Source organism: Ammospiza nelsoni, chromosome 5, assembly GCF_027579445.1.
Source record: "Ammospiza nelsoni isolate bAmmNel1 chromosome 5, bAmmNel1.pri, whole genome shotgun sequence".
Classification (NCBI taxonomy): domain Eukaryota; kingdom Metazoa; phylum Chordata; class Aves; order Passeriformes; family Passerellidae; genus Ammospiza; species Ammospiza nelsoni.
The window spans coordinates 30,963,472-30,990,465 of NC_080637.1; the positions used below are offsets into that span (position 1 = coordinate 30,963,472).

General features: G+C 38.3%; 2 protein-coding genes across 4 annotated transcripts; one reads left to right on the forward strand and one right to left on the reverse strand.

The window, feature by feature from the left end:
• Positions 1-480: 480 nt before the first annotated feature.
• On the reverse strand, positions 481-19,086 carry RPAP3 (RNA polymerase II associated protein 3). Of its 2 annotated transcripts, none has more exons than XM_059471860.1 (17): positions 19,028-19,086; positions 17,027-17,185; positions 16,301-16,441; positions 15,763-15,885; positions 14,892-15,019; positions 14,253-14,374; positions 13,859-13,929; positions 12,805-12,936; positions 11,297-11,424; positions 9,547-9,668; positions 8,031-8,101; positions 7,752-7,868; positions 5,826-6,037; positions 4,507-4,702; positions 3,804-3,901; positions 2,310-2,410; positions 481-1,235 (listed from the first exon to the last, which is right to left on the reverse strand). In XM_059471860.1, exons 2-17 carry the CDS (start codon positions 17,180-17,182, stop codon positions 1,144-1,146), a joined length of 2,010 nt encoding a protein of 669 aa, XP_059327843.1. In that variant the 5' UTR covers positions 17,183-17,185; positions 19,028-19,086; the 3' UTR covers positions 481-1,143. The 2 variants fall into 2 exon arrangements, with proteins under 2 accessions (XP_059327843.1, XP_059327844.1); XM_059471861.1 differs by having other exon boundaries at positions 18,908-19,071.
• Positions 19,087-19,145: 59 nt separating this feature from the next.
• Positions 19,146-25,186, forward strand: ATP23 (ATP23 metallopeptidase and ATP synthase assembly factor homolog). 2 transcript variants are annotated; one of them, XM_059471862.1, is made up of 6 exons: positions 19,146-19,398; positions 20,643-20,688; positions 20,796-20,877; positions 21,157-21,294; positions 23,653-23,736; positions 24,649-25,186. In XM_059471862.1, exons 1-6 carry the CDS (start codon positions 19,215-19,217, stop codon positions 24,850-24,852), a joined length of 738 nt encoding a protein of 245 aa, XP_059327845.1. In that variant the 5' UTR covers positions 19,146-19,214; the 3' UTR covers positions 24,853-25,186. The 2 variants fall into 2 exon arrangements, with proteins under 2 accessions (XP_059327845.1, XP_059327847.1); XM_059471864.1 differs by having other exon boundaries at positions 19,188-19,398; positions 20,590-20,688.
• The last annotated feature ends 1,808 nt before the right edge of the window (positions 25,187-26,994 follow it).

A 26,994-nucleotide genomic window follows, 5' to 3' on the forward strand; every position in this document is an offset into this window, starting at 1 on the left:
ACATTTACACCTTTACCTACTAATTCATGTTGCAAGTTTGACATCTTTTTGAATGCTATAGCTATTTAATAATTTCTCTGAAAAAAGCACAACTACCAAACCAAAACTTTCAGAAAAACATCAGCACAGCACAAGGGCTGAATCAGGATGAAAGCAAACTGGCAGGACATTAGCATGTGCAGGATGGAAGAGGTAGCAGATAAGCTTACACCACCACTTGGTGAGTGTATACTTGGTACAGTATACTTGACAAGTGCTGTTACTTCCTTCTGGTCATGTGAGCAGTAATTTATCATGCCTCATGCTCAATCTTATCTAAGAATTTCAGTTAATTTCAGGCTTTTGCCTTCTACTGTTGAGGTATTTTGCTTAGCCTCCTGAGCGATCTTAAGGGGTTTACCCACTCAGGAACAACTTACCCACAAGGATTAGGTTTCACCAGATTGTTTTAAAAGTACTCTTGAAAGAAGACAGAAAGTGTTTTCCTTTAAACTTTTTGTTTAATTCTACAGTATCTGTCTTCCTTCTATTCTGCAATTACAGTTGAGGTTCACAGGAATAGCTTCAGAGGTTCTCAGCTACCACAATGCTTAAACTTCACTTTTAGATAAACTCAAGTAAAAATTCTGGAATTTTCTTGCCATCATACTTCAGATTCACTTTGCACAGCAGAAATTCTGATGTGATGGATCTTTACAGAAGAGTGATTTAGGCATCTTAATAAAAAAACCCTTAAAAATATAACATCTTCAATTCAACATTCAGTTTATTTTCTAAAGTAAAAATCCCATGCATAATTCTAATATACAGCATTTGATAAACAAAGACATGTTTATAAATATCTTTTTCCTTTTAATAAAGATCTCTATCTACAGTCCAGATCCTGAATGGCAATCTGCCCAACTGGTTTTCAGGCAAACAGATTCCACTGAAGAAAATGTAGATCCATATTGTTTCAGGTACTGGAGAACAAGTGTACTTCAGAACTAAATAATGATCTCTTCAGGCACTTGCCATTTGGCTAACCCAAGCTTAAGAGTTTCATTATTTATAAAAAGCAACAAAATTGCAGTCTTTACAGCCTTCTTAGCTAATTTCTGCATGAAAAAGGTGCAAAACTAGACATTTACATCAGCTATCTTGCTAAGAGAAAATGCCGTATTTCTTCTCCAATTCTTCAACAGAAGCATCTTTTAATCCCATATGGTTCACATGATTGAATAATACCTGTGTAACTGAAAAAGAAAATCCCAACATGAATCCTTATTTTTGTAACTCACATTCTTTAAGTAAGTTAATCCAATTCTTTCCTTGGTGAAAGTAAGGGGCATATAGATTACACAGTTGAAATACAAATACATTTTTGAACTACTGGGAGGATGAACACAAGTAGAAAAGCAAAACTCTCACTTTGTTTCAATGCCCAGGAGCTGCCTAGCAACACTTCCTTACACAGGTGTATAATCCAGGCAACAGAGAGCTTTTAGTTTCTTCACTAACTTGACACTATGCCACTATATGCAGAAGACAAACATTAATGCCAATGGCAGATCAAGCTCACATCAGGAAAAGGCATTCATAAGAGGCACTGCACTTCAGTAAGTCAAGTTATTTTATTTTAAGGAGATTACCATATACTTAAAATTTTTTGAAATATGAATTAGTGAAACTCAGCTGTAGATAGTGAATTTAAATTTACATAGACCCAGAGAAATGTTTTTCTTCTAAGAGTCTCTATTACATAGTCTGTCTGGTGCACTAAATAAAGAAAAAGTTTGAGACAAAACCCACTTTTAAAAACCATGAATTCAAGCCAATGTCAACACAAATTGCAAACTAACATGACTGATGCCTCCAGAACAGGACAGACAACTAGGCTGAGTGCTTTAGAGACTCTGTTCTCATTCTTTTGCCAACAGAAAAGTCAGGATTTGCCAAGAAATAGTCGTAAACTGTGGAAACTGTATAATCCGGATACCTTGGATCTCAGATGTAGGATTTCATACAAATTCATAAATTTGTAACATTACCAGCTACAAACTGACAAGATGGCAAAGCTTATTTTATCAGAATAAAATGCAGTGGTATTACTGATTAAAATAAGAGGATTTAGCTGTAGTTTTCTAAGTCTAAACAATAAATAGAGTCAAAGGATTAAGAAAAATTACATTACATTCATATTAACTTCTAAAACAATAAAAACTAGACAACTAAAATGATTATTACATAGAATAAACAAGAGTAATGCTAAGTTTTACATATTTTTGCCAGATTCTACAGTATCACAAAGACACTACCAAATTACTTACTTTTTTTTTCTGAACTTGACATAAACATTACTGCCATATCAAATCTTTTTAATTCAGAGAGCCTCTGGAGGATTTCAAGGATGAGTGATGGCTTCTCTTTCCTGAAGAAGATTATTGAAAATATAAAAATAACCACTGGTGATTAGAAATATTCAGTAGCTGCAAGCAATATTGAAGAATTCAGGAACAAGAAATTAAAGGACAAATAAAATTCCCCTTTCATATTCACCATCTTTGTCTTTCCACTTGTCGATTCACAAAGCAAAAAGTCAATATCCAGAAACCTTTATGTAGGTATTGTTGTTCTACTGAGCAAGAGTGAAGAAATACAAAAACCTAGACTGATGCAATTTGGCTGATGGTCATGTACAGAATACCTACTACATGATTTAAAGCTTACACCTGGCCAAAATATCACTATTTTTATATGTATCAGGTAGTGTGAAAGAAGCAGCACCTGTGGCCTTAGGAAGCTCATTGAAAAGCTGAGCCAATTACAGCTGCCTTAACTTTCATCCATACAATTCCTAGATTGTGTTTATTTCACATTGTTTGGTCAACAGTAAACAGGCACTGCCTTTGTTACAAATACTAACAAATAGTATCTTTCTGTTATAATTTCACATTTCATTTGGAGGGAGACAGGACTCTTACCTAACAGCAAACAATTTCAGTTTCCTAGCCTTTTAAAGTTGTATCACCCAATGCAGGACTGTATGTCTAAGACAGCATTTTTCACCCATTTGATAGATATTTTACTTTTTAAGGAAGCCAAGGGAAAGGCAAACATTGATTTATGCTTGCTTTATCTCCATAAAACAACATCGAAAAACATCGAGTGTGTGCTTCTCAGACAGTGTAATACAGAAAAGCAATACAGTGCCTCTGACAGACAAAATGAACTTTAGGACTCAAATGGTAGCATGGATAGAAATTTCAAAAATAATTTGTCAGGTCCTGTCTTATCAGAACCTCAGTCTCCAATACACATTTGCTACAGGCAACTGTAAAATGCTAGCAGATAATTAAGTCTGAATGCATCACAGTAAGTGTGGCATAAAACCAAAACCCTCTGAATTTCTGAGCTTTAGAAAGTTAAAATAGAGGACAATGGGAAATTCTATGTGCTCCCAGAATACACAATAATATGAACAAAAGTTATTTCATACAAATTAATGCAAGTTTCTGGTGCTCTTTAGCAAAGCACAATTCAACAACACTCAGTAAAAGTATTTTTTTCACTTCTTTTCTACATGCTTTTTCATTATGAGTTTCACTACTTAAGAAGCATGTACTAAGTAATTCCAATTATTTCACTAATTATGCTCACGTAATGCTGTGTGCTGGAAACAAATTTGTAAGCCCGAGGTTGGGCCTAGAGAGAAAATAAACTCCCAAACACAAAACAAGAAAACAAACTCTCTCCACCACAAAACCACCAAACCTTTCAAAACAGCAGTAAGCAATGTAAAACAAAGGAGGAGTTAAACTTACTCAATATAGAAGTCATGTAGAATTTTCAGGATCTGGTTAAACAAGTCTGGATCTAAGGATTTCTGAAACAGCTTTGCATAAAGCGAGGGCTCTATTTGCTATAGAAAAATTTTAAAAGTTAATTTTAGACAAAAAAATACAACTGAGTCATGAGAATTACACGTGCATTTTTCAAAGGTCATGGACAATGCTGAAGTGCATGAAAGAAAAAAAACCAAATCACAGAATTTAACATGAAACAACTATTTTTGATTATTTGCTTGGGTTTTTTTACTAATGGTAATTTCTAACTTAAAAAAATGTTTAGTGATTTTGTTTTTCAAAATAAATGTGAGTAAAAGTACACATTAAGGAGATTGCTGTTTCAAGCATTTGATCAGTAAAAATGTTGCTATATCTAATTACCCTAGAAGCAGTCATTAGAAAATTATAATTTAATAGTTATTAATGTAAAGTCTTTAAAGAAGGGCCTATATTTGAAAAAAACGCAGAGACTGTACTTAAAGCAAATAAAAAGGCACAAAAGAAGAAAAACTCAAATGTACATCAGATTGCTTATTGTTATGTGAAGACAATTAAGTAAAGGGATTATTGTATACTTGAGGCACTCTAAACATATCTATCCCTTCCACCTAAGGGTACTGTTTCTTCAACTGATGTTGAAGAAATTGTCCAAACACTGTTGATACTCTATGTTTCATACCTTCAGGTACAAGTACATGTTTTCAGGGCAGTCTTTCAACTTTCTGAAGTCAGATTCAAGCTGGAAAGAATTTGTAGGAATGGGAGGAACTGGAGAAGCAGACATAAATGACCTTCTGATTTCTTTTTCTCTCTGTTGGCTTGCAGGAGAAGACTGATGGATTGTTGATGAAATTCCTTTCACATTTACAGGCAGCCTGCAAAGGTATTTTGAAACATACAATCAAATCAACTTTTAAGGAAATTCTACAGTGAGACCTAATTGGAGATCCCTCTATTCAATAAAAGCTAAAATACTGAAAACTTTTCAGAAAAGATAGTGTTTTAGTTTAAGCAGATATTTTAAAATTCCTTTTCTTCACCTTTTCTAAAAAACCCACATCTGCAAATACTTAAATTTAATCAGCCTCTCTCTACTTTTTTTCTGGAAATAATTGCATTTTATAGTAGGTTACTCCCATATATACCTGCCAAAAACAAACAAAATCATATTTTCTGTAATTTCATAATGCAAAGCAGTAACAATGTCAAATGGATAAACTAGTTTCAACACTGATAGCAGCAGATCTACTTTTTGTCCTACAATTTCTCATTTAAGTCCACTGATTTTTTAGAAATTAAGAAATGGCTAAGAATATACTTTTTTCTTCAGCTCTTCACAGTAAATCCATCTAACTGAGCTAGAAAACGTGTGTGGGGCCAGTGCTTCTCACAGAAGTTCTTTGATAAGGATTCTTTATATCAACAGAATGAGGCAGCGCCGATGCAGTGGACAATGAATTCTCAAACTGAGCAAGGATAAAGTTTCTGTACTTCAGCCTAGTTTCAGCAAGACAAACTTCAGTTTGCCTAACTAACAGTGTGACCTAGAAACTGAGCACATCTGAAGCTACCACCTGCCTCAGCAGAGGAAAGGGTGGTGACACTCATCTGCTCCTCTTCTCTCACGTAACTGGGGTACAAAGAATGCTTGAACTCTGTTCAAAATATCTTCTAAAAACAACAAATAAAAGTTGTAAAAACAGCTAGGGAAGATGGAGTGACCAAGCAAGAAAGAGTACAGCATGCAGACAAATGCTTTTTATATTTGCAATATAATTCTGAGTTTTCCACCTGACTAAATGGACCATATTTGTCTGAATCACTGAGTGGTCAACAAGGCAAACATGCAAGAACCACCCATTTCTTTCAACATTGCTTTTCCAATTCAGATTCTCCAAAGTATCTTCAAAACCTCACCACATGTAGACATCTGGAAATTAACATTATATTTAAACTACTGTTAGCTTTTAAAAAGAGGATCAGAATTATTATACTTACTGTGATAGTGATGTATCACTGATTTCTTCTATTTTCAAGTGCTTTGCTTTTGGAATATCAACTGTAGTCAACAGATCATCCTGATCTAGAGCTTCTATTGCTTCAACACTCACTGAATTCCTCCAGTTATTGACTAAAGTAGTGCTGGGCAAGTCACCATCTGATGTATCATCATCATCAACTTCTTCAATCTCTATTCTTCGCAATGGCTTCTAAACAGAGCACAGAGCTCATGTCACGTGTGGACTCAACACAAGTGTTTAAACAGACTCCAGACACAGCTGTGTGTAACTTAAAATAATTGGATGATAGCCAGTTACCTCAGCAGTGGTGCACAGAGAAGACACTCTGCATAAAGGTAAATGGCAAAACCAGGAAACCATAAAAATCTACATGAAGCCTGATATGATAATTTTATTGCTTTACCCTCATAAACCAGTGTATCCTTATGGATCTCCATATGCAGTCTGTTTTCCCAGTAATAATTGAAAATTTACTCTTTTTCACACTAAGGTTGAATAGGCAAGATTTATCATATACTTTGTCCCATTACGTGGTACAGCTTTGTAATTTAGCAAAACAAAAAATATCCAACAACACAGGCCCACAACTTCAAATTTTCATATAATAAATCTCTGTAACTCAACCCTGCTGACTGACCAAGTAACATACATCCCAAGGTAATTAATTCCACCATGTGCTAAAAATTCTTCATGATCCCCATTATTTTTGACCATCACCTAGTACCACCATCACAGGTCTTAGACAAAAAGCTCTCATCGCTTCTTACTTTTGAACTTCATTCCTGTACATGAACACACTATGTACTGCTCTAGAAATACTGATGCAAATGCACATGCTTAAACACACTCAACAATTTAGACTTCTAGGAAATGGCAGCAATAAAAGCACAGATGTTTCATCTATACTTATTCTACCTTAACAAAATAACAAGAGGAATACAACCAACCTAGCATCTTCATTTAATTTAGCAGCCAAAGTGAACACTTTATAAATATAACTGTCTATAGTATTTCAGCTACTTCATTTAGGTTTAAAGAAATAATGTTTCTAGTTACAGAGAGGACATAATACTCCTCTCTCCCAAAGGATCAAAATAATCACACACTTTCTATTAAAACTATCCATCTGAATTACATTACTTATGAGGGCAAACAAAGGTTTTCAAATAGAATGAGTGCATACACATAACCAAGTACAAGCACTCTTTGTATTTACACAACTCATTGCTGAATGTATAAAGATTAAATGTATTAAAAGAGGAAGCCTAATACATAAAGAAACCTGGTATTACATTTTTTCATCTATAACTCATTCATCTGATTATAACCACTGATAATTCATTGTCCAAATACATTGCTTATTGAAAACCAATATCCAGCTGTCCTGCAGTTTACATGAATGAAAATGCATGCCCAAAGCTCTCCGGAAAGCAGCCCTAGGTGACAGCAGGAGGCACAAGGAGGCAACTTATCTTATAACCACTATGGCTGCTGTAAAAACTGTAAACAGCAGTAGAAATGAAGGAAAGTTTACCCAGAGGTTCTCAACTTTCTCTCATTTACTCGCAACTGCAATGTCACCTATGGGCACAAGCCAGGGTTTGGGGCTGCCTGCCTATTCCACATTATAAATGTATGCATACGCCATGTTGGCTGAGGGTGGTACTGCAGGCTGAATGCTTATCCCACCACTGCTGTGAACATCAGTATTTCCATGTGTGCATATATTCTTGAAAAATATCAAAAGAGTAAATTTATGTATTTTTGGACAAAAGCACAAATTTATGTATTTGGCACAGGGAAGGCTATCTATCAGGGGTTAGTCTAGAATATAGAAAGCAGATTTTAACTCCAAACTCTACTTTTCCCACCATTATAGAAAGCAATTCATGTAACAACTTACTGTTGATTTAATCTGTAATGGATTATCTATCATTTTCACTATATTTTTGATTTCCGCTTCTTTTATCAATATTGCAGGATATTCTTGGTGAGTCTGCTGCTCTTTCTCAGCTAATTCCTGAAAAAAATGCCAAGTTGTCCAAAAGATCAGGTGTTTCATGAGTAAATACAAGATATGTTAAAAATTATGTAATAAAGAATAAAAACCTTATACTACTATAGCCTTACAAAAAACTCGTAAACAAACAAAACCCAACTATACCCAAATAAGCATACATACATTTCTTATTTTTGTGAGTTCGTTTATTGCTTGTTTATTTCCAGGTTCCAGCTTCAGAACAGCTTCAAAATCTGAGTGAAAAACAACATAGAAACTGTAGATATTTCAAGTTACAATGTACACATGGTAGATTTTTAACCTTCTATTTTCCTTTCATAGCTCTAAAAACAATTAAAGGCAGGTAAGTGACAGAATGGCCAAGACTGGAAAGGACCAGCCACCAGTGGGTCACATGGTCCAACCTCCCTGCTCAAGCAGGGCCATCTTGGAGTGCAATGCACAGGATGGCATTCAGACAGTTCTTGAATATCTCCACTGAGGGAGACTCCACAACCTCTCTGGGCAATCTGCTCCCGTGCTTGATCATCTGCACAGTAAGAATTTCTTCCTCATATTCAGGTAGAACTCCCTGTGCATCAGTTTCTGCTTGTTGCCTCCTGTCCTATTGCTTGGAACCACTGAGCAGAGCCTGGCTCCATCCTTTTGCCACCTTTCCTTCAGATACTGACAGACATTGGTGAGGTCAGCCCTCAGTCATCTCTTCTCCAGACTGAACAGGCACAGCTCCCTCAGCCTTTCCTCGTAAGAGAGATGCTCCCTTCCCCTGATCATCTTTGTCACCCTCTGTGGGACCCACTCCAGGAGCTCCACGTCTCTGTTGCCCTGAGGAGCCCAGAACTGGGCACAGCGCTCCAGATGTGCCTCAGCAGGGCTGAGTGGAGGGGCAGGATCACCTCCCTGGACCTGCTGGCAGCGCTCTTCCTAAGGCAGCCCAGGATTCCATTGGCCTTCTGGCCACAAGGGCACTGCTGGCTCATGGAGAGCTTGTTGAACACAGGTCCTTCTCCCCGCAGGTCAGCCTCAGTCTGTGCTGGTGCAGGGGTTGTTCTTCTCCAGGTGCAGGACCCTATATTTGCCTTTTGGATTTCCGAAGGTACCTCTCTGCCCATCTCTCCAATCTCTCAAGGTCCTTCTGGAAGCCTCACAGCACTCTGGGGTATCAGCTGCTTCTCCAAGCTTTGTATCATCACTTAACTAGCTGAGGAGGCATCTGCCCCTTCATCAAGTCACTGATGAACAAGTTAAACCACAATGGGCTCAGTATTGAACCTTGAGAGACACCACTAGAGACAGGCCTCCAACTAGACCCTGTGTCACTGATTAAGACACTCTAGGATCTGCTGTTCAGTCAGTTCTCAATCTACTTCACTGTCCCCTTATAAGTAATCCTAATGCCTATATAATTCCCTACTTTTAAATGAACTTTCCGAACTATTTCTTACCACTTATCATAAGCAGCAACAGCTGTAATTTCACACAAAATGTGTGAAAAATGTCTTTCCATTATGTGGGCACCAACACAAGAGTTTTTACACATATTCAGTGAAATTCAAGAGAAACTGCTTCATTCTTGACTTCTACACTGACAATCTCAGTAAGTTAGCATAAAAAAAGAGTAGGATGTGCTTATACCTAGTCTCTTACCTACCATATTTAGGCTAATTCAAAATCATACCTTGAATAGCTTCCTTTAGCTTCCCAAGAGCAACTCTGGCAGCTCCTCTTCTGGCAAAAGCTTTAGAATAGGAAGCATCTAAGCGCAGAGCTTGTGTGCAGTCATCTTCTGCCTCTTTGTACCTCAGCAAAAGCATAGCACAAAATTAATAATCAGTTTCAAGGGGCAGTTTCAATTGAGATGATGGAACTTCCCAAACCAATTAAAATATAAAGGTAGATCTTCATTACCTACATACATAAGCATATCACTGAGCTAAAATGTGATTAAAAAAAACTCGCACAAAATATGGTTTCTCAGCCCCTTGAAATTTAAGCTGTATCTTTTGGTATCTCAAAACAGAGTACTGACTCTTTTTAGTATTACAAAAATTCACATCCTCTGTAAAGAAAAAAAAAACACATTAAAGCTTGTCAGAGCAGAGTCCACTTTAAAAATTCAACAACAGCCTTAAAATCCAAGTTAGTACCATAGATTTGTACTTCTGAAAACCAGAAATACCATTACAAACAAAGAAAACATACCAGAGAGGAGAAGCAAGTATGCATGAGTATAAATTTTTCTACATTTGGAATTCTGTGACTTGTCCTTAACTATTTCAGAATGAGAACTCAAAATATCCTTGCATTAATGTCATTTGCTTAATTTTAAGATTAAATTTCCTCATCCCATTTATATTGTTACATTAGATCATGATTCCACTACGTGCTTAATTAAATATTTTCATTCATCCCTCCTCTCCATGTTCAAACTATCGTTAAAGTTATGCAAATTAATTTTTATTTGCTGTTCTCATCAGCACTAGCGCTTGGTTTGTGAGAATACCAATGGGCTTTTGTTGCATTTTATATTTAGTCCTCTTTGAAATGTAAAGACTCATGATACAGGATTCATCATAGAGAAGCAATTTTCTTGCTTGGTCATTCAATTAAAGTATTGCTTCCTCTGAATCTCACAGAAGAGTAATTGCATTCTGATGTCCTTTAAATTACAAGTGTTGGGTCAGAAATACTATCCATGCAACTCATCCTAATTTGAGATCAATCTACGGTCTCTAAAGATACTCAAGTCATGTCACATTAAAACAGATGACCAACATAACCCTCTGCTCTTCAGGCTACCAGCTTACATGTTTTAAATTACCACACCATCACAGAGTCAAACGAAGTTCACACCTAAAAATTGGCTGTATGGAACTTATCTAATTTGCTGGAAAGCATGAATTTCCATACAGTTTCTGGGTTATTTGGATAAAGCTTAATTACAAATAAACAAGCAACACACACATGCCTCTATCAGTGAAGTTAAAAATACCATTTTAAAATGTAAAAATTTCCAGAAAAAGCTGTTGTTCATTCCTTCCAAAGTCAGAAGTTATAATTCACTTCTTTGTACAGAGCAATGTTTAGTAGTGGACTGGGTTTCATAGCTGAACACAAAACTTTGGACAGTTCCTTCCAGAAAGGTGAATATCTGGATTTTGCACACATAAAAGAATGAAAATCCAACTTCAGAAACCATTATTTCACGCTGGTGCTATTTTATTCTCTCAGAACTTGCTTCCTACAAATTGCATTTTGAGATAACACATACAGATTTGTTCCCTCTCCTTTACTGCTTTCAATTTGATTTATTCCATACTGAATTCTAAAAAAATGAGAAGGAGTGACAGTAACTCGAGTGAAAATCTGCTGGATCATTATTCCTCGTGATCTAAACCAAACAATACAGCATGTGCAATTCCACTTACTTCTCAATCTTTAGGTAGGCCATGGCTCTGTTAGCTGGCAGCAGTGCATTGGTGCCATCTGCTGCGATACCACGGGTGTAGCACTCTATTGCAGCCTCATACTTTCCTTCTTTGAAATAACCATTACCCTGGAATATTAAGGTCCGAACAAAAAAAAAACAGCATTGTAAAAATTCAGTGCAATTAACTTTTTGTTATCCTTTTTTGCAGAGAGTGACAACATTATGAAGATGAATTGCAAAGAACATCCACATCAGGGCAGACAGTTACAGCGTATTTCTTCCTATCTACGTTTTTGTGTTCTGCCTCCAAACTATCTTAATACTTTCTAATACTTCAAGGATTAAAAAAAAAAATCTTTGCTACATGCATAGTTCAAATGCAGACTTGTAAGTCTACAACTTATTTAGCTTTATGCTTGATGTGCAGGATAACCTACCCTGTACCTCATGAATTTAAACACAAGCTGAACATTTACAATTCCCCTTTCAAGATGATTTTATGACTTCACAAATTCATATTTATCCTGCTCCATAAAACTTATACTCAAATATTACTTGTCCAAATGTTGTTGTTTTCTAATCAATGCTCCATACAAGAAAATTACATTCCTTTTTTGTTTGTTTCTGGGGAACTAACATTACCTTTTGCTTCTCAATACTGATTTGAAGCTGCACATCTCTGCTACTACCCTACTGACTGACAAAAAACCAGAAAGGCCACAGTTCAGACTTGATCCATGTCACCAGGAACAAGCCCGCAGTGAGTCACCTCTGCTGCCAATGAACTATTGCATTGGACTGAAATTTCTCTTCTGAGACCTAGTCAAACTCTTGCTCCCTAATGCATACTTTCATTCTTATCTGATTACTTCTCACAACCAGTATAGCAAACCTGAATGATAACAAGTTAGGAGTTACATAGCTAGGTAAGTGAGCAGAAAAATTATGGTTCAGTTGGTAATGCTAATTATTTATTGAAAGAGTGGTGACAGGGAGAAATCAATAAACCAACTGTGAGTCAAGACTATGCATCTAGAGATACATTTTCATTGTCATTGTTGCCTGCACCCCCAAAGTCCTTTTTATAACTACTATTCATCATGTAATCAGAGGTCTAAAAACAAGAAATAGGCCACAACTCCCCTTGGACAAGAAGCATCAAGACACTTATAATAATGGAGAAATGGAATCTTTGTAAAGTGCAGTTTAAGTTCTACTTGTCTTACTGTGTCTTTGAAATTTCACATATACAATCTGGGCTGTAAAAGCTACCTTTTATAAGTATTCCTCTAGACAAATCCAAACAGAGCTCACTGTCCCACTCACCTTCCTAGAGGCAAAATGGGAAACACCTGAAGTAACATCAAGGACATTCCATGTATAAAGTTCAAGGCGGTGCCAGGTTTAATTTATACATTTGCATAACCAAAAGCAGCATAACTAACAGTACAACAGCACCTTTTTCTTTGCTAGGTTTCTCCTGTTGCACCAGAACCTGTGACCTACCAGATCCTTTTCTGCAATTGCCTTCTGCTTGAGCTGCTGGTCTTCAATGCGCTGCTTCTCTTCATCTGTTAATCCTGTTCTGACTGCATCCTCAAACTCTTTCTGTTCTGAATTTTCTTTCAATGACAGAGCCTGTAAAAACATAATTTTCCCCTTCAGTAAGTATTTTCCCACTTAAACAGTTTCAGAACATAAATTACAATAATTTCTAAACTTTTAGGATAAGAAAATCTGCCAAGCTTTTTAACAGAAGTGCCTGTGTTGTAAATGAAATACAAATTGAAGAGACAATTTAAAAACAATTTGTTTCTTGAAAAGGTATTTCTTTGAGGGACTGCAAGTCAGAATAATGCTTGGTAAATTAGAAGTATGTAACTTCTGAAGCACAGCATGAAATGACTCATGGAACCTTTCTATATGTCCAATTCACGTATCATTTATGTCTTCAATTACTGGAGACTTTGCATCTTCATTCTGAAAATAAATTTTTCAAGCACTGTCAAAAACACAGTTGAAGAGGCGTAAGCAAATTCATACAGAAGTGACAGGTGAGCTAACAGCTCCAAAAGTCATAATAATTAACATTCTCCCTGTTGTGAAAAGAATCTAACTTGCACTAGGAGGATTTTGTTCTGCTCTTAGAACAACTTTCTGGTTTGGTTGACCACAGCAATCAGTGGACTAAAAGCAGGCTAGCAATGCAGTTTTATGGCCAAGAGAACACGGAAGTTCTCTCATGTGCTGCGCTTCCTTATACCAAAATACTAACCAATCAACCCACTCACCAAAACCCAACCAACAACAAGTGCAAAAAGACACCAAATGGCGCACACATGCAGTCTTAATCTGGGATCCAATATTACACTGATATTTGCATATGTGTGAGTTTCTCCAAAAGAAACTCCATTAAAGATTTTGACCTCAGTGAACTTCAGATGCCAGAAAAAGCATCTTTATTGAGAATTTACTGAATCAGTTCTTGTTATAAAAATTGACACAGATACAAATGGAACAGGATGTATTAATTTATGTTAGAATCTATTAATCTTTTTACCTGATCAATTTTCTTCAGTTCATTTTTTGCTTCAAAATTGTTGGCATCCAGCTCCAAAACTTTTTCATAATCTATCAGAAGACCAGAAAAGTATGTTACAGGTAGGAAGCACAGACCAGTAAGCAGAGCATTCTTTTGAGATGTACCTTTTTTGTAATTACCCAAGAAGCCTGAGATATTTCAAGTAATACATCATTCTAGAACAGTTAAAGCTGAATTATTCAACAACTACTAACATCTACCGCTATAATTTGGACTTGCTACTTGAATTTTACCTTGTCAGAAGAATATGCAACATGGTATTTCTTTGTTTACAGGAAATGAAAATTAAATTCCTACACTAAAGAAGATGATCACACAAGTTTGCATCTTAAGATTTTTAAAAAAGACCCACCTTCTTTAGCACCTTGAAGATTTTTCAAAGCAAAGCGAGCGGCTCCTCTTCTCGCATAAGCCTTTACGTAATTTTTATCTAAAGCAAGTGCTAAATTGCAGTCAGATTCCGCAACAGAAAACCTATCAAAAAAATGAATTAGTAGTTTGGACACAAATTTTCAGCAGTTCATCTTACTCTGAGGCTCACCAGGTTCTTGATAACATGGGACTCTTACATGCTTCAGCAGGGGCACAAACCAAGTACTTACATGTTTCTTGATTCTGAATACATTAAAACAAGAAAGGAAAAGAGCAGAAAGAATAACTAACTCCCCTTTCTTCACCCAAAACAAATCAAAGCCTTAGAAACAGAGCTCACTGAATGTGAAAGGCAATTTAACTTTCTCTTCCTCTTTTTTCTGAAGTCTTACACTGTTAACACAGAAGATGGTGAACTGCTAGTGTGCAAGCCAAGGAAAAATTGATGAGGGAGACTAGCAGATTGCTTCTCCCGGTGATTCCTATTTTACTTTGAAACTGGAAGGCAGGTTGCAACAACACAGCATGATGCATAAATCAAGAATTAAAACTAGACCAAAAATCTGAAGGTAGCATTTCAAGTACAAAAATAGCACAGATTTAACAATGCAAGGCTTACTTTTTCATTCTATAAAAGGCTGATGCTCTGTTTGTGGGCAATACTGGATTGTACGGATCAGAATGCATCCCTCTAGTATAGCATTTTATAGCTTCATCAAAGTTTCCTTGTTTGAAGTATTTATTACCCTGTGAATAGAAAAGAGCAAGTTTTTCAGCATTTTTCAGAATTTTCAGCAAGTTACTGTATATTGGCAGCTACAATGCTAATTAAAACCCCTAAAAATACAAAGTTTTCTAGAAATGCTTAAATATTTTTGTTCAACATTCCTCATAAAATACTGCTTTACTATGAAATATGCTAACACATTCTAAGTGCACCATATTAAATAATTTTCATTCAATACTCTTTATCAGAGGTCTATAAAATATTCATTTTCACTATCTCTAGGTCATTTCCAGAAATGTATAACAAGCATATACACAGCTACTTAAATTACCAAATGAGGTTTTTTTAAGTTTTCAGTAACTAGGTTTGGCATCTTTGCATTCCAAGCCAACATTTTCATTTCTGCCTCCTCTGGGACACAACTTTTACCTCACACACATCCTCAACGACCTCATTGCAGCCAAGATAATAATGGCCAAAGATACCTCAGCTTCTCAGTGTAGACTGCACGTGAAGGAATTCCCACAGCAGCAGGAATACAACACAAATATCATCCATGTAGACAATTTAAAATAAACAAACAACCCACAAAAACCCAAAGCAAAGCTAGAACTACTGAAGTCAATATTGACTGGCAGATGGGTTAGGTGTTTGCTTACAAACAGAGGATTTTATCAAACACACAGAAGCTGCTACACAATTTAGCCTCCTTCTATGGCAACGAAGCCTGAGACAGATCTCTTTCTATTTCCTATTCTATAACCTTTTCCTTCTCTGCAAGAGCCTTTTCAGCATCTACATGAATTCCATCTTCTTCAGAGTCTGATTCTGGAGATACAGAATCATGAGTACTATCTTCTTTATCAAGTTCTTCAAGTATTTTATCCTGGAATCAGAAACAAAAAACCAAGATGTTGTCTTCATTGTAATTTAACAGTGCAAAATAATACAAGTAAGATTTTACTAATGTGTCCTCCAATACTGACAGCTGTGTTTAGTCTTATATTCTACTAGAATTATGACCTTTTAATAGGCTTATTGTTAAAACAGGGTTTTTTTCCCCTTAAACTAAAATTCAATCTGGTAGATGAAAGCACAGTCAAAAAAAACCAAGTATTTATGAATATTCCAAATACTAGATTTGCAATCTTTTTGGGTGAAAGCTACCCTATGTTCATACAGTACCCAGCACAGTAAGATACTGACTAGTGGACTGATTCTCAGCACTGGAACAAAATCTTATTTAACACAGAATCAACTGGGGACAAGACTCTGGCAACAAAGCAAATCTTAAGACTCACCACATCAAGTTTTCCCCATGCTTCATAATCGTAAGACCTGATCTTGTTTTTCTTGTTTTCCTCAGAGGTTATCTTTGAAGGGACTTTATTTTTGCTTTTCTTCTTTTTCTTAAAAGCCTTGTTTCGAATGGGTGGCAATTTCTAAACAGAATTAAGTAACTTATTATAAAACAGATGTGTGGAAATCACTTGCACTGAAGAATCTGCAACACCTGTATCTAGACAGAATACATATCTAGCAGCTAGTTTTATTTTAGAAATCCATCCAGCAAGCTGTTCTCATGAGCTCTACAAAACCACTAAGAACTACAAGCATAAATCTTTCAACACTTAATAGTAAATATTACATGTATGATATAAAACCAAGTTTTAGAAGACAACTGTCTTCAGAGTATCACTAAAGAATCAGTTCAATATGCTAAATGTCAGCAGTAAATTACCAATACTGATGCTGCAAACAGAAATATTCTCATAGATCTACCCAGAACTGATAAAAAGTTTACTGGCCTCATCACCTTCTGGTGCTACTGGCCCACAGCTCTGTTGGTGGTGCAGTTTACAGAGGAATTTGTAGTTTACTTCAGGTGAAGAACACATGGATGAGTTTACGCCTTCTATTCAGATATTTTAAGTAAAAAATGTAATTTTGCTAATGCAAAACATAATTATTATAAACATTATCACAGTATGAACAGCTGAACTGACACAGGTCTTGTGTTTTCTTACCTCTTCTGGGACCCCACTCTGTTTCCTGAGTTCAGAATCCACTTCTTTAATATCTTTTTCCCAGCTCTCCAATTCTCTCATAAAATCCTGCAGCTCTTCAGCATTTTGCTTCACTTGCAGCTGCAGCTCTATCGCTTTACTCGGTGCACTCATCATAACCTGCCAAAATTCAAGGAAAAAAGCCTTCTAAAAAGAAGTTGGAAGTATGTAGTGAAGGAAGCTAGCTACTTCAAAATTAACAAGTCTGACTTACATGCCAGTCAGACTTCCCAATAGCATAGGAGGAACATTAAACATTAAGAGACTAAAGAGGAAACACAGTTTAAACGTCTTTCAAAAATGAAGGGAAGCCATATTATTCCAATAAAACTATATAATAACAAACAGCAATTCATGTTTTCCTAACTAAATATAAGGTAAAGCACCCAACAAGTGAATGGTAATCCTGAAACTGCAAGCAAGTCCCTACAACACTGTTTAATAATTATTAACACTTGATTGTCTTCATAGATTTTGCTGTCTCAATTTTGTTGTCTTAAGAGAAAGAAGTTTTATTATCACAAAAATATCAAGTCACAATTAAAAAGTAATCTTAAAAATTTTGGTTACAATTCAGAAAAAAAAAGAAATCCCATATGTGTACAGTGCATAGCACAAAAACCAGAAAGGATGAAACAAACATGTTTTGAAAACAATCATGATTAAGTAACTCATGATAAGCTAAATACAAACTTAGACAAAGAGTTATGAATGGTTGCTAACTATAACCTCTTGATGGCGAGCTTCAGGATCTGTTACAAGCCTCATGGACATATAAATAAGCTATTTGTAGAGATACTACACATAAAACTTTTAAGGAAGAAAAAGATCTAGGCTATTTGACATGCTTTATTTAACGTTATTTTTCACACCTGTACAATAACCTAGTAGCACAACAATATAAAAATTTATGAGCCAGACAAAGCTAATGATTTCTGTGGTACAATGTGCCATCCATAATTACAGACAAGGGTCTCAAAGAGATGGAAAAACCCACTGTACAATTACTAGTGAACTAATGCTACCATAGCAGAAAGGTTTTTAAAAGCTTAGGAATAAGCAGATGAGTGGATGCCCTGCTGCAGCAGTTTGTTTCTCCCTAGCTCAGGCACAGGTGGTGACATAATTATCCCGAACAATGTATTAGGTCTATTTCAAACAAAACAGAAATCAACTTTCATTGAAGCCAAAAATACATAGCTTTCATCACGTTTTCAGTCAAGCAGCTTACTATGTTTTTATCCACCTTCAACTGTTGTCCCATGCCGAATTACCACTGTAATATTCAGTCTGTTAATTTCGAGCAACTTGGGCAGGGACACATCAAATATTCCATACAGCTTAGCATTTCTAGGCAGACACAAGATACTTAAAAGCATGCAAAAAAAAATCTTGTAATCTATTGACCTTTTTCCTATGTCTGACTAAAACAGTATTCTCACGCAGGCGAAAACCTAACACGAAGTCTGGCAGTTTATTCTCTGCCACTCTAAAGCATCCTGCTAAAGTGTATAAAGTCAAATTGCTCCGTTACCAACTAGCCGCACACAGCTTAGCGACGCCTTTAACCCACGCACTGACAGCAGCCTCTGCGGCGCAGCCCTTAAACCCTCCAGGGCACTTTTATTCGACTCTCAACTGAGAGCTGAGCCCTCCCAACGCCCGAAGGCGGCTGCTCCCAGCGGCTCCCCTGGAGCGGCCGCAGCACGGGCCGGCCCTGGGGCGGGCGCCGAGGCCGCGCCGCAGGAGGCCCCGAGGCAGGGCAGCCCCTGCGAGCCCCGGCACCGCCCGCAAGTGCAAGCGAGGCCTTGACTCCATCAGGCTGTGCTCCCCTCGCCTCACCTCGCCTCGCCTCCCCGCGCGGCCAGGCCGCCCGTGGCCCACAGGGGCGGGGATGCGGCTGCGGGACGGCGCCTCCCGAGCACCGCACCCCGCGCTCGCCCCGTCCCGCCCCGGCCTCACCTGCGCCGCGCCGCGGCTCCTCCCGCGCTGCCCGGCCCGCTCCCGGCCTGCCGCGCGGCCCCTCGCCGCCAGGAGCCAACTGCGCCTGCGCGCCCGGCCCCCCGCCCACGTGCCGGAAGCGCGGCCGGCGATTGGCGCGGCCCCGGGCCCCGCGGCCCCCGGCAGGCGCGGGCCCGCACGGCCTGACATGGGGCACGGGGAAGCGGATTCGCCACCGGCGGCTGAAAAGAAAGGGGCGGAGGAGGAGGAGGATGATTTAGGCTACCGGCTCTTCCCGGACCGAAATAAGAAGCCGCAGAGTTTCCTGGTCCGCAGCCTCTTCACCTTCCACAACAAGTGCCAGCTGATGCTGAGGCTGACCCTGGAAACGAGTAAGCGCTCCCCGTCCTCCTGCGGGCCCGGCCCGGCGCGGGAGAGGTGCCAGGCGGAGCCCGGGCCGCCCGCGGCCGCCAGCGGCGGTGACCTTGTGCCGCGGGTCCGGGGGAGGGCCCGGCCCTGGCCCTCCTGCCGCAGCACCCCCGCGGCCGCCGGACTGCGCCCGAGCCGGTGGCGGGGTGCGGTTGCTGATTTAGGAATATGCTGATTTTGGTTAAGATAAAATACAATTTCGAAAGTGGCAGAGAGAGGCTTTTTTCTTATAAGAAGGTTCTCCTGTACTTCTATTTTTTTTCCTGAGAAATTGAGATGATTTGTCAATGTCTGTGCATTTATGCCCCTTGCACTGTTTGATGTGGTCTGTGCGTGTTGACAGCAAGCAACGATGGTCACTATAGGCTGCTCTATTTATGTTTATTAGTAGTAAAATAATGTCAGGAGTGACTTGATTCCTGAACAGCTTTTACTCTGTGTTCTGGGCTATCAAAAAGACCATGGCCATACATCCAGGGAGGTCATTCTCCCCCTCTGTTCTGCTCTCCTGGGACCCCACCTGCAGTACTGCAGCCAGCTCTGGTGCCCCCAGCATAAGAAGAAGGTGGAACTGTTGGAGTGGGTCTAGAAATGGCTGTCACGTTGGTAAAGGGGCTGCAGCACGTCCCCTACAAAGACAGGCTGAGAAAGTTGGGGCTGTTCAGCTGCAGAAGAGAAGGCTGCATGGAAACCTCAGAGCAACCTTCCAGTGTCTGAAGGGGCATACGTGGAAGCCAGACAGAGACTCCTCATCAAGAATTGCAGTGATAGGATAAGGAATAACGAGTTTTGCAGCAGGGCAAACTTAGACTAGATACACAGAAGAAATTTTTTACTGTGAGGGTGGTGAGGCACTGGGACAGTTGCCCAGAGCAGCTGTGGTTGCACCATCTGGGCATGTTCCAAGGCCCAGTTAGATGGGGCTCTGAGGAGCCTGATCGAGTGGAGCGTGTCCTTGCCCAAGGCAGGGGGATTGGAGCTTGTTTATCTCTAAGCTCCCTTCCAACTCAAACAGTTCTATGATTCTATATCACAGTCTGATCTGTAACAGATGCCAGTTGCATTGCAATAGGATTAAATATTGCAAAGTATAAATTTGCATGTATAGAGCTTTTCTTGATTTTTCCGTGACTGTCTTTATATTTTGTTTATAGATGATTTTCAAAAGTTTTGTCTAGAGAAATTGATTGCAGCAATGTTTTTCTAGATCCATATGCTCGACTTCTTCTTGAGGCTCTGAAGCAATCTGGTTGGTATGTAAACTAATTTGTCTTTTTCCGTGTACTAATGTCACTGTAATAAGTAGTGACTGAAGTTTTTTAAGTTCTTTTCTGTGACTTTGTTTGTTTGGGCCTTTCAGCACTGTCTTCAATGACCGGCACTTTTCTTGTGAAAACTGTGATGGCTGTGTCAGTGGAGGTTTTGATGCTGCCACATCTCAGGTAGGTGCTGGACATAGTACTCTTTCAAAGGACTGCAATTTTGTAGTGTTTTGCGGCTAGGATTAAATCTACCCATACTGATACATGAGTTAATCATGAAAACAAGAGAAATGAAAGATGTTCCATGGCATTGGAACTAGTATACTTCAGTATGATAAGGCTGTTAATGTTGAAAAACATCAATCCAGGGACCCTAAATCCTGCTTGTGGTGTGTCTCTTAGAAGTAAGGGAGATGTTGAAACTTAGTGAAAGGACTACCTATATCTCTTCTTCTGCAGATTGTTCTGTGTCAGAACAACATTCGCCAGCAGTCCCATATGAACCGGGTAGTCGCACATGAATTGATTCATGCATTTGATCACTGCCGTGCACATGTTGACTGGTTTAAAAATGTCAAACACTTAGCATGTTCAGAGGTAAGTTAAAATGCTTCTAATGTTGTCATTTTATTAATTATTGCTGGTTATTAGGGCTGCTTTGTGTTACATGCTCTGTTACACACAATTAATTTGTTTTAATCCTGTTAATACATTTTGTCCTTTCTGTCAGGTCAACCTAAATAGTTTTGTTCAGAAAACAAATACTTAGTTTTCACAAATATTAGTAAGTTAATGTCATACTAACTAGAATGTGATTACTGTGAGTGTAAGAAGTGGTTATTGACAAATAAGAGAGTTGTTAGAAGTGAAAACACATTAACATGGTAATCAAATGCTTATAGAATTGTTTTTATCCCATGCAAGTCATGGTATGTTGGGTGATTATCACAGTAACCTTGGTTTTGTTTAGTTTTTTTTGATTAACAACAAACTCGTCTTTTCCTCTAACATTCATTTTTTGAGTTATTGTGGTATTGCTGCTAGCACACTGTAGTTATGAATCCATCACCTCTGGATGAGGTTCTGAGTAACCTGGTCTAGTGGAACGTGTCCCTGCCCATGGCATGGAGATAAGAACTTGATGATCTTTAAGTCCCCTTACAACCCAAACCATTCTATAATTCTGTGGTTTCAGAGGACATTTGAGTTTTAAGGGCCTTAACACTTGACACTTCAGGAGGTGAAATTAAATGGAGCACAGGCTGGGAGGGATTCCTCTTGTGTATGTGACACAGGTGTTGTGTGTATGAATCTGCATGCTTTTATTTGATTTCTGGTGTAATCTGTATCATTTTGTCACAGAAAAGTTTGTCACAGGCTCAGCTTCAGACTTTCATTTCTGATTCTTCTATCTCCTACCCTGCCAAGTGGCACAGGGAGCAGGGAATGTGAGCTGTGGTCAGTTCATAGCACTTTGTCTCTGCTGCTTCTTCATCCTTGCACTCTTTCCCTAGTCCAGCTTGAGGCCCTTCCCACGAAATACAGCCCTTCATGAGCTGCTTCAGCATTAGTCTTTCCCTTGGGCTGCTGTTCTTCAAGACCTGCTCCACCTTGACTTCTTTCCACAGCATACAGTCTTTCAAGAATGGACTGCTCCAGCACTGGTCCCCCAAGGCCCGCAGTTCCTGACAGAAAATGCACTCCTGCATGGGCTCTCTATGGGCTGCTGCTTTTTTCAGGGCATGTTTGTCTCTCGTGTCGTGATGTCTTCCTTGGACTGCAGTGTGGATATCTGCTGTACTGTGTTCCTTCACAGACTGAAGGGAGACAACCTCTGTCTCCATGGTCTTCTCCTCTGATGCTTGCAGCACCTCCTCCCCATCCTTCCTCAGTGTCTGTGGGGCTGTTTCCCTCACATTTTCATCACTCCTCCGTCTCACAGCTGCCTTGTAGGTTTTTTAATCCTTTCTTGAATGCGTCATCACAGAGATACAACCAGCACCAGTAATGGTGGGTCTGTTTTAAAACCAGTTAAAACAGTCTCTGTCTGACATAGGCTCAGCCACTTCTGCAGTCTCACAGAAGCCACTCTGGGAGGCCCCTCACTGCCAACACTTTGCCATGTAAACCTAATACAATAATTCTTAATTATTAACTTTCATATACTTTATTTTTTTTTATCCAAGCATTTCTGCAGTGCAGAATAAAGCATGTAAACCTCAAACATAAGTTTTATATAAATCAAGATTGTGCCTGTTCTTTATCTTGTCAGGATTATTTGTTCATTTCAGGTATTTTGATTACTTAATTTTATGGTATCTACTTTTTTTGTTGACAGCTTTTCTAATTCTTCCTTTTTCACATTTTCCATGCATTTATTTTCACTCTGGTACTTAATTATAGGAAATCAGGATTTATGTACATTTCCTAACAGACTGTGTAGGGTATAAAATATTTAGCAGACAAAAGAAATTCTTGTGTAGAGGACAAGACAGTTAAGCTAAAACATACATGCTCATCTAAATGTAGGTTTTTGCAAAACAAATGAGTTACAGCTCTTCTGGTATTGCATCTGTAGTCTTTGGAAGGTATCTGCCTTTCTTCCTGACTGCTGTAACAGATTCTGATATCGATTGGGGAGAATAATATTACTTCCCATGTTCTTCTAGCAGTTCATCTATATACACACATATAATCTACTGCTCATTTATTTATATTTTAGGGATGTGTAAGAGGTAGTTCCTGGAGAAACCTGAAGGTTGTTGTAGTTCACTGAGGCTGAGATGGATGTAGAGGGTATGGTAGTAACAGGTGCTTAAGAAGCTAAAGTGGCCTCCAGAATCTCCCCTACCAACATTCATCAGAAGTGTAGAAGAAAAATGTTTGTTACAATTTCTTGGACTTTGTATTTTCATGTGTCTCTCTGATCTTGTGATTTTTTATTTTTCTCAATAGATTCGAGCTGCTAATCTCAGTGGAGACTGTACTTTGATGAATGAAATAGCCAGGTTTAAATTTGGATTGAAAGGGCACCATCAGGTAAAAACTGTGGCTATTAAAATCTAATAATTTATTATGTTACCTACTTGGTCTTAGCCTTCTGAGCTTTCATAGCTGAAAATTTTAGAAAAAGAAATAGATGCTATGGAGTTGCTGTTTCCTCTTTACTAACCCTTAATGATCAATGTTAGGTTTTTTTCCCCACCTTGTTATTTTTATTGGAGTGAAATCCCTGAACATTTAGTCATGTTTTAAAGCATTACCACTAACAATGGATGGCTAATAAAACCATGGCAGGAAATGTAGTGGAAATACCTTATCCACTTTAAGTGGTTGACACTCTTAAAAAGTTATTGAAAACTGAAGGTAGCAAAATGAGAAGATTTCTAAATAATCATGTGTATTAAGTCTTGTAGGAATTATTTTTGTGAATAGTAATGAAGTCTACAGATTGAGACCCAAGTAATTGCTCATTTTAGAGTGGCAGTTAGCTTGTAGATGATGTTTACATATTTTCTGGTCTTTTGGCAAAGAAACTATAAGAAAAAGTTGCCATGAAGAGAAGTATCAAAATTAAGGCCAGTAAAGAAGTCATTCCATTGTTTCACAGCATTTCAGTTTGTAAAGAACCTAAGTGGTATTTGTGTTTGTCGCTTTCTAACCTTTTTTTTGTGTCCAGGTCAAGTTTTACAAATACTTAATACCTACAAATAATGCCAAATTGTATTTTAATTCCTATTCTAAGGAATGTCTTTTAATTATTTCATGGTTTATGTGTACATGGAAAACTAAAGCGCATTGTTTACACAGGATGGAACTAAAATGTACTTCAATGCTTACTACAGGCACTGTTTGACTCTTCTTTCATACAAAATTGTTGCCTATACAGTAGGATACAAAATGTGGAAAAAAGTCGCACTAATAATGACAGGTTTTTTTTTTTCACTTCAGACTTGTGTACGAGACAGAGCAATTCGTTCCATTCTGGCTGTTAGAAAAGTTAGCAAAGAAACAGCAGAAAAAGCTGTGGATGAAGTTTTTGATGCCTGCTTCAATGATCTGGAACCTTTTGGAAGAATCCCACACAGCAAGGCAGATGCAAAACGTGCTTACAGAGACTTTCAGAACAGAGATCGCTATACTGCTAATTTGTAAGGGTGGAGGGGAAAGCCACGTGAGGAATTACATTAATACCTGATTGTTCAGTAACATCTGGAGTTACAGTCCATGCCCACAGTGCACGTGGAAAGGGCAAATCTATCAAGCGTATTAATTAATTTTTTAGACATTTTTTGTGAGCCAACTTCCATGGAAGTAAATGGGGTAAATGAACAAGACTAAAAATGGTGCTTGCTCTCCTGTTATTCCACAAAGATAATTTAGTATGCCAAATGATTGTCAATTCAATGTGCTTTTTTCACTCTGGCTGACTAGGACTTGGTTTCTGAAATTTTGCTGCCACTGAATAAATCTTTCCATAAAATCTTAATGTTTTCCCTGTCTTCGATACACAGTAATGAACTTGATAATCTTCATCACTTTATTTTAAAAGATGGGCCCCTGAACTACAGCTCTATGCTCTAGATTTAATAACTATGGGTAAACCCAAAATTTAGTAACCGCCACATTTGCTTTTGAGCATGTCCTGAAATTCTTGGGTGGTTATCATTTCCAGTGGTGGGAAAGCTTTTGTGACTTGAGTCCTTTATGCCCTGAATATGCTGCTCATGTCCTCATTGTCTTTGGTATTGGAGGACCAGGTATGATGATCAGTGTTGCCTTCTCCTGTTCTGTGTTCCGAAATGTTTTGTGACAAGAGGACTGTCAATGTATGGAGCTTTTTCGGCCAATACCTAATTTGACTGTAGTGGGGCAGCAGACTCTGGTGGGACTTGAGCTGCAGTGAGGCACTGAACTGCTCTGGAAGGGAAATGTCAGCACATGCACCATTTTCAAGAGCCTGACATGCTGCAGCTGAAAGGAGTAGGTAATCCCAAGTACCTCCAGAATTTGGCAGCCTTTGACAGGGCCCTTATTTGACTGTAGACTTGGGCTCCTGCAATCCACCTATTTATTTCACATCCCTACAATGTTTTGGATCTGACCATCGTTCTGTAGTTTCCTCCTGGGAAGTATTCAGTCATGTGATAAATCTCCAGCCCACTGGTCCTGCTTCTAAGGTGTCACTCAGGAACAAGGTGCCTGAAGATGACAACAGTGTGTTGCCTTTTCCTGATCAGTTTCATCACTTTAAGATTAAAACCTAAGCACAGTCCTCACAAAGGACAAAGTGTAGCATACACGAAGTGCCTGAGAAAGCTGATCAAGCCTGAATTAGGAGTTCTGTTTGTGTTGGGCTATGAATGGGTTTCATTTATTTCCAGGTGTAGCATAATTCATACCTACAGGAACCATTGCTTCTGGGGCTAAGCATTGATGTAGATCCCTCAGAAAGTCATCCCTGTTGTACTTGAAGTTAGGTCTTGACTAAGATTCTTCAGTAGTTTTACAGAATTTCAAATGGAGATTTCATAATCTTATTTTTCTGGGGTAATTCATCAGTGACTGACATAATCTCATGGCTGAACATCTGAACAGAAAAAAATGGGTATAATAACGTAGATACCTATGGAGAAAATTACACATTGAATTCTAGGCTTCCTGTTATCCATGCAGTCTCTATAGACCTGGAGTCTCCAAAATCCTCTGAGGATCAGAGATGCTTTGAAATCAGCATAATAGTATGTGTTAATAGTCCCTTAACCTTTACTATTTTTCAAGTCACCATTTTAATCAGTATGATGTATGATGCTGGGTTTTTTATACCAAAGTTCTGCTTTAATTAATGTGTGTGTGTTTGCATTTATATTGTATTTTGACCAATACATAGTTTGATTATATACGTTTGTCTTCTATCTGGGATAAGCTTTATGAAGTCTACTTAGAAATGAAAAATACAGCAATAAAAACTAGAAAATGCAAGTATACAAGCTGCTTTTTTTTTGATAGGTGAACATCAAACATTTAATTATGAAAATCTATTCAAACATATCTACAGGAAATATTGCTAGTAAAGAGAATATTGAGTTGTAGAAAGACACAATTCTTAACATATAGTATGTTTCATAGTGTATCTTAACATATAGTATGTTTCATAGTAGATCACTGTGAAACAGTTGGAGACCATGTTGGGTGCTGTAATCACAAAATGTTTGATTTTGTGCAATTCTAGGAGAAGTAAAGAGGGAACTGAGCAGAACTGCTACGTTGGACTTCCAGAGGGCAGACTTCATCCTG

Excerpts from the sequence above, each read along its gene's own strand:
- RPAP3 (XM_059471860.1), bottom strand. The coding sequence starts at position 17,182 with ATGATGAGTGCACCGAGTAAAGCGATAGAGCTGCAGCTGCAAGTGAAG. Across the intron at positions 16,442-17,026 it reads AGAGTGGGGTCCCAGAAGAG|AAATTGCCACCCATTCGAAA; the intron begins GTAAGAAAACAC and ends AATTCTGTTTAG. Across the intron at positions 11,425-12,804 it reads CAATTGCAGAAAAGGATCTG|GGTAATGGTTATTTCAAAGA; the intron begins GTAGGTCACAGG and ends TTAATATTCCAG.
- ATP23 (XM_059471862.1), top strand. The coding sequence starts at position 19,215 with ATGGGGCACGGGGAAGCGGATTCGCCACCGGCGGCTGAAAAGAAAGGG. Across the intron at positions 19,399-20,642 it reads GAGGCTGACCCTGGAAACGA|ATCCATATGCTCGACTTCTT; the intron begins GTAAGCGCTCCC and ends ATGTTTTTCTAG. Across the intron at positions 21,295-23,652 it reads AACACTTAGCATGTTCAGAG|ATTCGAGCTGCTAATCTCAG; the intron begins GTAAGTTAAAAT and ends TTTTCTCAATAG.